The 10,950-nt window shown below is 37.6% G+C and overlaps 1 protein-coding gene across 1 annotated transcript in view; it reads right to left on the bottom strand.

Moving 5' to 3' along the window:
* The window catches only part of LOC107723173 (translation initiation factor eIF-2B subunit delta-like), a 12,992-nt gene extending 2,302 nt beyond the window's left edge, over nucleotides 1–10,690 (bottom strand). The window contains exons 1-14 of the mRNA XM_016531704.1: nucleotides 10,395–10,690; nucleotides 8,841–8,878; nucleotides 8,360–8,531; nucleotides 7,142–7,339; nucleotides 4,572–4,654; nucleotides 4,397–4,438; nucleotides 3,869–3,965; nucleotides 3,216–3,313; nucleotides 3,057–3,133; nucleotides 2,830–2,932; nucleotides 2,020–2,147; nucleotides 1,753–1,930; nucleotides 368–548; nucleotides 5–246 (exon numbers count right to left, since the gene is read on the bottom strand). Of these exons, the coding sequence (XP_016387190.1) occupies nucleotides 47–246; nucleotides 368–548; nucleotides 1,753–1,930; nucleotides 2,020–2,147; nucleotides 2,830–2,932; nucleotides 3,057–3,133; nucleotides 3,216–3,313; nucleotides 3,869–3,965; nucleotides 4,397–4,438; nucleotides 4,572–4,654; nucleotides 7,142–7,339; nucleotides 8,360–8,531; nucleotides 8,841–8,878; nucleotides 10,395–10,443 (1,644 nt within the window). The 5' untranslated portion in view covers nucleotides 10,444–10,690 and the 3' untranslated portion in view covers nucleotides 5–46. The remainder of the gene's footprint in view (nucleotides 1–4; nucleotides 247–367; nucleotides 549–1,752; nucleotides 1,931–2,019; nucleotides 2,148–2,829; nucleotides 2,933–3,056; nucleotides 3,134–3,215; nucleotides 3,314–3,868; nucleotides 3,966–4,396; nucleotides 4,439–4,571; nucleotides 4,655–7,141; nucleotides 7,340–8,359; nucleotides 8,532–8,840; nucleotides 8,879–10,394) is intronic.
* Between the last annotated feature and the right edge of the window lie 260 nt (nucleotides 10,691–10,950).

Raw genomic sequence — 10,950 nt, 5'->3', positions numbered from 1 at the left:
TTATGTGCAGATGCAAGAGGGAAGCAGAACCGTGTTTGTCCGCTCTTCACTGATCTACGTTCTTGACTCGCAGTACCACAGGCACAGAGGTGCAGGGGATCATGCCCAAGTCAGTGATTACAAGGTCCACAAAGTCCGGTGGCGTCACGTCATACACCAAGTTCAGAAGCCCCAGTGATTTAACAGTCTGCCAGTTCTCTAGGTGGGTCTTTCCATTTCTGGTAACAATCAGGTCATCAGGGTCATCTGTAAAAAAATTACAAATAAAATGTTATGTTTATTTTTGTGTGTGTAAATACCTATATATGTCACTTATAAAATAAAATAATAGTAAATTCACCAAACAAGCTAAACATCACAGAGTTACCTAATTCATTGGATACAAAAGAGTCCGTCTGCACTCGTTCACAGAACTTGTAGGTCTCACAGCAGACCAGCACTGGTACATTGTAGGCTTTTGCTACCAGGGCAATTTGGGAAGTTCCCACACGTGACATCACATATCCATTAGCAAGGAGTGCATGGGCACCAAGAAATACCTTGGATACCTGGAAATAAGAGTGCAGAGTCCAGGTTCTGATTCAGCATTCAGATAACAATGTTTTTAATGGCAACATAAAGGCCAGTTAACTTTAGTGCAATCACACTACCGTTCAAATGTTTTTTTTCTGGAAGGAAATTAATACTTTTATTCAGCATTATATTGATCAAAAGTGACAGTAAAGACATTTATCATAGATTTCTATTTGAAAAATGCTGTTCTTTTGAACTATTCATCCTGAAACACAAAAATGAAGGATCATGTGACACTGAAAATTGGGAGTAATGACTTCTGAAATTTCAGCTTTGCCATCACAGGAATAAATTACACATTTTGAAATATATTAAAATAGAACAGACATTTTAAATTGTAATATTACTCCACATTGCTGTTTTACTGTATGTTCGATGAGGCTTTTTCAAAAACATAAAAACAAATCTTAGTGATCCCAACCTTTTGAACAGTAGTGCATACTATAATTTAACACAACAATCTAAACATTCAGAACCTTGCAGTGCCATATAATCATTTGAAATAACACTGTAATTGCCATCTAAGAATGTCCGAAATAAATGTGTACGTGTATAAAGTGCATAAACTCTTAGTGTTCTTAAAGAAAGTGGTTCAATTTGGTAGAGACTGATAAAACCAAGCAGTTATCTTTTACATTTTGAAATATATTAAAATAGAACAGACATTTTAAATTGTAATATTACTCCACATTGCTGTTTTACTGTATGTTCGATGAGGCTTTTTCAAAAACATAAAAACAAATCTTAGTGATCCCAACCTTTTGAACAGTAGTGCATACTATAATTTAACACAACAATCTAAACATTCAGAACCTTGCAGTGCCATATAATCATTTGAAATAACACTGTAATTGCCATCTAAGAATGTCCGAAATAAATGTGTACGTGTATAAAGTGCATAAACTCTTAGTGTTCTTAAAGAAAGTGGTTCAATTTGGTAGAGACTGATAAAACCAAGCAGTTACCTTTGTTCTATTAGCACCACTTCAGTTGCTACTGTGTATTGTTAAGAACGAAAGTACCAAACCATAATTAAGCTGTATTTTTAGCTACTGCTAATGTCACTCACATAATCAATCCTTTGAAGGTACATGCACTTTGGTATGAAATCACCTTACCTCACAATGAGCTAAAAATAAAAAGTGCTGGCAAAAAGCTTTACTGAAAAGAATGACTCACTTCAGGCAGAATGTAGGACAAGGCAGATATGAGCACGTAAGTACATCGGATGCCTTTCTTCACCAGACGCCTCAGCGTCTCTCTGCCCTCCAGTCTGGGCCGACTGTCCACAACTATGACTCTGAACTTCCTCTGCTTTTCAAAAGCTTCGCACAGAATGTGGTTGACAAGTGAAGAGCTGGAAAAACACAATAAAGGCACTTCTGAAACACTTCTGAACGAATCCAGACTATTACAGAATTACATCAATTAACTGAAAAATCTTACCAGCCATAAACAAGAATGACATCTCCATTACTTATCTTCTCAATAGCATACTTAGAAATGGCTTCAGAAGCCAAAATTATCTTCTCATTTATGTAACTATCAATACATGCCTGCAGTTTCCCTTTGGCCTGTTGAGAAAACATTGCTTTTAGAAATTCACAGGAAGAATACGGTTACTGTATATTAATGTCTCTAAACTAGTAGTCTCGCGTAGCCAGACCTTCAGACTGACGGCTGAAGGTCTGGAATCCATGGCAGTTTACATTGGCCTAGGCCCGCCCATGAGGCCGTTTGACCGACATGCAGGGTGCGAACTACGAGGGAGTTGAGATGTAAGGTAATTTGCTTTCATAAATATTGTAGATGAAGCTGAATGAAACAGTATCCAAACACTTTCTCCAAAGTTTAGGTTCTGGCCGGTCTCAGAACAGTCCGAAGACACATTCTTGAAATCAAGTTTTTAACTTTACAGTCCATCTCACAAACACTTTCTACTTTTGAGAATCCAGCGTTTAGTTGATCCTGATAAGCGCTCGTCATCACGGTTGTAAACACGATGGCTTTCTTATTTCGTGAGGGGGTTTGGCAGCATGGCAGCTTTGTTTCCAGGCGGAACGTTAAAGAACACGACACACACGTCTCCCGGAAATCCTGTATAATTCAACCAATCCGATGACGACTTCCAAACTCCTGAAGTGTTTCCACTTTTGTGTGCCATATGCATCAGACATTTAACCAACGGTCCGTGGGCGTGACGTCTGAGGCTGAGACTACTAAACTAGTGACTCAGTGACTCTTAAATATTTTTACCTCTTCTTCTTTGCACTGACTTGGTATATTTGAGATTTCCTTCTTGATGTATTTGATGGCATTGCCCATGCTGGCCGAAAGGGGTCGACACTGGCTGAGAAAACTGCAGGCGTAATGAGAATTTGCAGTGTTTGTTAAACATCTGTTTCCATAAGATCGGAGATCAAATAAAACACATCTACATCTGAGCTCATGCTATATAAATTTTCACAAGGAAGAAGGTGGACCTGATATAGGGCGACAGCTTGTTCACAAGGTCCCTTGACAACTCCTCATTTGGAGGTGTGTTATAGTCTTGAATAACCTATAAAAAAACAATTAAAACACTATTTCAATCCAAAATTAAGAACTGTTCAGCTATTTTATAGGTTTTTATTATGCATTACCTGTTTGAAGGCATGTAGGAGGCCCACAGATCGAGCATTGGATCCTGCTATAATGCCCTGAGAGTACTGCAGGCCCAAGACGTGATGGAGATTTACCGCTGATTACAGAACCGGCTTTCTGACAAGATGCGCGTTAAATATCGCATGCGATTTATCGTGCAGCCCTACATTAAACTGATCAAAAGTCACCATAAAGACTTTTATATTGCTACAAAAGATTCCTATTTCAAATAAATGCAATTCTTTCGAATGTTCTCTTCAAAGAATCCTGAAAAAATGTGTAATGATTTCCATAAAAATCAGCACAACTGTTTTCAATATAGATGTTAATAAGAAGTGTTTGTTCAGCACTAAACCAGCATATCATAATAATACATGTAGGATTATGTGACACCGAAGACTGGAGATATGACTGCTGAAAATTCAGCTTTGATATCACAGGAATTATATTTGAAAATATATTCAAAAGCAGTTATTTTAAATTGTAATAATATTTCACAATATTACTGTCTTTACTGTATTTATGATCAAATAAATGCAGCCTGGATGGGCATAAGAGACAAAAAAAATCTTACCAGATTTACAACCAGATTTCCACTTGTATAACCCCGTCAAGACAAAATTATAACTAATGTAGAAGATACATCGTTTACAATACCTGATTTGCTGGGTGGGAGGGTTTTTCCGGCTGTATTGGTGGAGATGTGAGAACAGGCTGACCTTATATCCATAATCTGACCTCAAAGGAACCTAATAGAGCAGAAAGAACAACAGCATTGGATGTGAGTATTTTGTTCGCTCAAGGTCAAACGCTCTGGAGGTCACATCCTCCCTCCTCAGGTCAAGAGCTGAGGCTGCAACAGAACACTGTGCATGAAGACATACATGACACAAATGTGCACAAATGAAGAAGGGCTCCACAGTAGACTTTGAAAGCTTTATACTAGTGTTATAGAGCTACACCTAATAACATAAAAAAGTAAACTAAATCACACTCAAGTTCACCCACATAGGACATCTAGCTCATCACATGAACACAATGTAATGATAATAATCACAATGAAATCACCTCCAGCCGAAATTAAAGCCAAGAAGTGTCAATAACTTTCACCAAGAATAAAAACACATTACACAGAGAAAGAATTCAACAATACACTGCACACAAAAGTGTGGAGCCAGACCTTAACTCCAGTTATATTTAAACCGCATCCCTGCCCTGACTTCTGGAAGACATGGGAAGGACCTGGGTTAAAAAGCGCTGCAAAATGGATCTCAGAAAACACCTGGATGAATCCATCATCTGTCAATGGGCGATAAGCAGACAACAGGCAAATCATGACTGTGGATTTGTCTCACCTGCTGCCTCTCAAGCTTTTTGGCCAACTTCTTCAATGCAGCAGGGTCGTCCACCTGAACGTGCTCTGGTAACCTTTTCACTACTAACAGACAAAAAAGAGAAAGGAAATAAAAATATGGCTGGGTAATTTTGCTTATCCAAATCATAAAACATCTGTAAATATGTGTGTTGGCAAATGTGTGTTTGTATGTGTGTATTTTTAAATTCAAAACAAATGCATGTATTTTTAAATATATATACACATTTGTTTTTAATGTGACACTGAAGACTGGAGTAATGGCTGCTGAAAATTCAGCTTTGATATCACAGCAATAAATAACATTTTAAAATATATTCGAAGAGAAAACAGTTATTTCAATTTGCAATAATATTTCACAATATTACCTCTTTTTAAAATCAAACAAAAGGGTGAGCATTTAAGAAACTTATTTCAAAAACATTTAAAAACATTTAATCGTATCGACCCCAAACTTCAGAATGGCAGTGTACTTTAGAATGATTTTTTTAGGGATGCAACGAAATGAAAATTAACAAAATGAAACACTGGGCCGAAGGCCGAATACCTAAAATGGTTTTTCATGTTTTTTCCCCAATGTATTTTGCCAATTTTTTTTCACCATTGCATAAATTAAATAGCCAAAATGTGCTTTTTATTGTTTTGTCTTGCTTTTCAAAGAAAAAAAAATCAATTACAGAACAACAATTTAACTTAAAATTAATACGTTAGTGAAGTAATATTTTTGTCCATTTTTGAGGTCCCCTTCTTGAATCAGGCATGTATTTTTTTTACTGTATAAATAAATGCAGTCTTGCTGAGCAGAAAATAATTATTTTAAAACATTAGAATATATTACAGATCCCAATTTGAACACTATGGGCCAGTTTTACGCGCAGTGAAGAATTAGCGCTGAAAAGGAGTGGACAGTTATTTTTGCGCCTGACCTTATTTAATATGCATTTGTAGGAGTTTCCCTTTCAGAAGCTAAATTTATGGGAGGAGAGTATTGAAATGAATCACACAACGATATTTACTAACGTTTGCACTCGTCAAATTACTGGCATTTGCACCATTATTTAACGGCCAAAAGAAGCATGTCTTAAACTATTTTGCGCTTGAAATGGCTGCAATTCTTGTTGCTGGAGGAGGCACCGTTTTGAGGTCCCCTTCTTGAATCAGGCATTTATTTTTTTTACTGTATAAATAAATGCAGTCTTGCTGAGCAGAAAATAATTATTTTAAAACATTAGAATATATTACAGATCCCAATTTGAACACTATGGGCCAGTTTTACGCGCAGTGAAGAATTAGCGCTGAAAAGGAGTGGACAGTTATTTTTACAGAGAGCGCGTGGTAAGAAGGGAGAGGATTTTTCAACACGTATTAATTTATTTGGAAAGAACACATAATCCGAACATATCGTTTGCCAAGCCATGTTATTTTTTATTTGCTTCAGGAAATAAAAGATGTCTTGGAACCCTCAACTAGAAGTCACGCAATACCAGGTCTATCAAAACTTCTTGTAACCCTATTTTTTTGGCCTCCGGTTCTTTTAAACATACTGAGGCATCTTTATATCTTTATTCTTATTTGCGACTATGCTAATTTGCGCTGCGCTTGATATATTGCGTTGGTCGATATGTAAATGAGATGTTGCGTCTGTGTTCTTTAATTTGTACGTTGTTAGTAAATCCCCCGCAGAAATTTCCACGCCCATCGGCGCTGATTTGGAATTGCGCTCTCGCACTAATTTGCCCTGTTTAGTAAAACTGGCCCTATGTGTAAATGTTATAATAAATGTATTAATAGAGCTGTTGTAATTATTATTATCATTATTATTGTCTTACTTTTTTATTTTACAACAGTAAAATTACAATACTAACATTTATAAATGTTAAAGGAGTAATAAAAAATGTATAAAAATGTTACTGAGCAACTGACAAGTAACACTGTTTCAGCACAGATTTTCGACGCTCTGTGGACTTTGAACCGGGGCTAACAAGCAGATAGCACCACAAGCTCGTGCAGCGCTGTCAGAATACATGAAATTCGTGCGTGTATTAGAAAACATAACATTCAGCAGTTTATTAACTAATTGTTTAAGGCCATTTCGCGATTTCAATCATCATACAGTAACCAGCAACAAACACCCCTTGCTCTTCTTATCGGACACATGCCATGCAGTACTAAACAGTCTCTTGCTGTCGGTGCTTGTAATGATTTTTGCGGCTTTCTCGGACAGTTTTAAATGCTGCCACACTGCCGTCATGTTTGCTGCATTAGTGCGCACCTCTATTTGATCGCGTCACATCATTGTTTGTCATTTTACAATTTATTCAGTCTTTTTGCTTATTTGGACCGAACACCGATAGAGCTTTTTTTGCTATTTTCGGCTGCTGAACATTCGGTGCTTCCCTATTATTATTTTTTTATATTTGAAATGGAGGAAAAAGAAATAAAAATGGCTGCAAAAAAAATAAATAAATACTGGAATGGCTGATTATATTTGGCCCACTCTGTAAATGCCCAAACTTCCCACCCTGGAATAACTTTTTAGAAGCAGTGAATTACCTGGCTGAAGCTCATTAGGGGTAGCTTTAGGCTTGCTGGAGGCAGATTGCTGCCCCCCTTCTTTCTTGCCCTGTTTTGATGCTCGATCTGAGTCTTGCCGTGCCCGACGTTCTGCTCGCAGTTCCGCTTTGCTCTTGGCAGGCTTCTCTGCAGCCGCAGGAGATTCAGATGCAGATGCATTTACAGGTGCAGGAGCCGCTAATGAGATAAAAGGGTCAAACAATTAAAAAGCACTCAAAAAACAGACATTAGACTTAGGCTTGTGTTTACACTTGGCAGGTTTGATTAGATTTAAATGAACTCTGCTCTGTTAGTGTGATTCATTTGAGTAAGCGTGGACACTGCCATTTGAACTTTGATGCACACCAAACAAGCAAACCGTCAGCTTCCAAACAAACTCTGGTGTGGTTCAACCAACAATTGATACCTCGTCATAGGGGGTCAGAGCTTCATTTGTGTGTACGGAGGAATTCCAGCTGCTGTTTTGACCCAATTTCACATTTCATAAGCACTTTGTAAGCTGTCAGCTGGTAAAAACACAACCATATGTACACATGTACAATACACGCATTTAGCCCAGCAGACAGGATTGATTTGGATGTTTGGTAAGCTCTCAAAATATCCAACAATTGATACCTCGTCATAGGGGGTCAGAGCTTCATTTGTGTGTACGGAGGAATTCCAGCTGCTGTTTTGACCCAATTTCACATTTCATAAGCACTTTGTAAGCTGTCAGCTGGTAAAAACACAACCATATGTACACATGTACAATACACGTATTTAGCCCAGCAGACAGGATTGATTTGGATGTTTGGTAAGCTCTCAAAATATACCTTATAAAAGCTGTCCAATCAGGTTGCGACCGTATCCTTATGTCTTTTGTTTTGTATTTTTAAGTTAAACTTTAATAAAACTAGTGTAAACACACCCTAAAAGCTTATTAAACAGTAATCATACAGATTATATACAGTAGTAAAAAAATACATTTGTTGTTGTTGTTAACATCTTTCTAATCTATCCTAAGAAAAACAATAGACAATTCTGAAACTATTAATAATATTAATCCAGTCTAAATCAGAAAATAAATTACAGCCTCAAAAATAAATAACTTTTGCCCAGTTATCCCTATTTAAATTTGGAATCAAAATTAAATTAGTTTTAATAAACTTTAGATGCAGGAAAATTATTTTGAAACAGCAGCAAAGCAGGCTGAAGTACCTTTATGTGCTGGGCTCTGTGTGGCAGGTTTTGACGGAGCTGGTACTGATGCTTTCCCTTTCTCCTTTTCCTTCTCTGGAGGACCCTTGTCATCTTTTTTACTCTTTTTATGCTGCTTCTTCTCTTTCCTAAGACGCTGCTTTTCTTCTTTGGTCAATTCCTTCCCTTCATTCTATAGATAAAAAGAGGGGAATCACAGTTTGCATGATTTTAAATAGTCCGGTGTCACTGTAAATGAACAGACTGTCCCTTAAAACCTAGCCTGCATTTTGGGCAACTAGACCTTCCATGTCTGCTGAGAATGTGGCTATGATGCCCAAAATGCTGTCCAGGTAGGCAGCTCTCCAGGTTTTGAGACACAGCCATTGTGTTTGTGATATTTTGTAAATAACAAACAGAAACATTTTGTAAATTGAAATACGATTAATTAAACGATAAATATTGTGAAATTATATAAACATAAAATAAAGACTTGACCTACCTTTGCCAGTGCAATTTCTTGCAACTTTACATCTTCATCTGTGACACAGGTAAGCATATATTTAAAACGCATCCAAAGTTAAAACTGTTCTTTATTTGCATAAACACTAGTAATAGAAGATACTCATTTACTGAGAAGTCAGAAGTTTGAATTAATAATGTCTATGTTGACAAAAATCCTCTTGACACTGACTTTGCAGTGTTATTTCATCATGCTGCCTCACTCGATCTTTACCAAACTAAAGAACGCTGCAGAGAGATTCAGTTCGTCTTGCAAAAAATCCAGTTACATATGCAAACATCAGGGAGCATCGCAACCGTGTCGATGTAGTTTGATTCCAATGTGTTCCAAATGACAAAAACAGCATGATGTAATTTCCACTATGCATGTCAAGTCAGCTGTGTCATGGCAGAGTGACGATCAGCGGCGTAACCAGCGGCAACACGAGCTCTCCGTTAACGACTATAAACGACTGCTTACGTTGTTTAATTCGGTAACAGCACACGTTAAAAAAAAGTCTTTCAGTCTTTATATTTTACCTGTAGCATTGTTGATGCTGTCAACCTGTCTCCCATCCGAGTCCGAAGTTAAAACTGTTCTTTATTTGCATAAACACTAGTAATAGAAGATACTCATTTACTGAGAAGTCAGAAGTTTGAATTAATAATGTCTATGTTGACAAAAATCCTCTTGACACTGACTTTGCAGTGTTATTTCATCATGCTGCCTCACTCGATCTTTACCAAACTAAAGAACGCTGCAGAGAGATTCAGTTCGTCTTGCAAAAAATCCAGTTACATATGCAAACATCAGGGAGCATCGCAACCGTGTCGATGTAGTTTGATTCCAATGTGTTCCAAATGACAAAAACAGCATGATGTAATTTCCACTATGCATGTCAAGTCAGCTGTGTCATGGCAGAGTGACGATCAGCGGCGTAACCAGCGGCAACACGAGCTCTCCGTTAACGACTATAAACGACTGCTTACTTACGTGTTTAATTCGGTAACAGCACACGTTAAAAAAAAAGTCTTTCAGTCTTTATATTTTACCTGTAGCATTGCTGATGCTGTCAACCTGTCTCCCATCCGAGTCCGCCATGTTTCATTTCTTCGTGACTTCGCGCTGGTAAACTGATCTGTAAAGCAGTCGGGATGAATTACGCCGCCCTCTAGCGATTGAAAGGAGTGAGTTGACTTTTCTTCCTTTTTGTGTATATCATTCATGAACGTATTATTTGTACAATTAAAAATAGTATAAGCTGCCGGAATAACAGTAAAATAACGAGTACAGTACTTGTTAACATAGTTTTAGATGGAAGTTTAGCATGTCACACTGTACCCAAACACCCAAGATGAAAAACTTCCGGTCACCTCTTTTATGAAATAGACGGAAAACAGTCGCTTTCAACAACAACACGTTCTCGTCGTGTTGAAGAAAAAAAACGAAAAGGTTGTTGTCAGAAGTGGGATTCGAACCCACGCCTCCAGGGGAGACTGTTTAATTCGGTAACAGCCCACGTTAAAAAAAAGTCTTTCAGTCTTTATATTTTACCTGTAGCATTGTTGATGCTGTCAACCTGTCTCCCATCCGAGTCCGCCATGTTTCATTTCTTCGTGACTTCGCGCTGGTAAACTGATCTGTAAAGCAGTCGGGATGAATTACGCCGCCCTCTAGCGATTGAAAGGAGTGAGTTGACTTTTCTTCCTTTTTGTGTATATCATTCATGAACGTATTATTTGTACAATTAAAAATAGTATAAGCTGCCGGAATAACAGTAAAATAACGAGTACAGTACTTGTTAACATAGTTTTAGATGGAAGTTTAGCATGTCACACTGTACCCAAACACCCAAGATGAAAAACTTCCGGTCTAAAAAGCAACATGCTGCAACAGACACAAATGTTTGGAAATCACGGTCACATTAATTTTTACAAGGGTTAGACTCCATTTTATTTGTATACGAATGTAATATTTTATGCTTCAATAGGTATATTCTGGTGAAATACAGCTTGTTTGCCTACAGGGGCCCCTACAAACATGTCCTTGCGGGGTCCATGCTGGCTTTTTGCAGGCACAGTGGGCTAGGGCCAGCCCACACCAAACCTAA

Source organism: Sinocyclocheilus rhinocerous, unplaced genomic scaffold (assembly GCF_001515625.1).
Source record: "Sinocyclocheilus rhinocerous isolate Xijiao unplaced genomic scaffold, SAMN03320098_v1.1 scaffold1725, whole genome shotgun sequence".
NCBI lineage: Eukaryota > Metazoa > Chordata > Actinopteri > Cypriniformes > Cyprinidae > Sinocyclocheilus > Sinocyclocheilus rhinocerous.
Note: the sequence above shows the minus strand (reverse complement) of the source record. Positions and strands in the feature narration are given on the sequence as shown.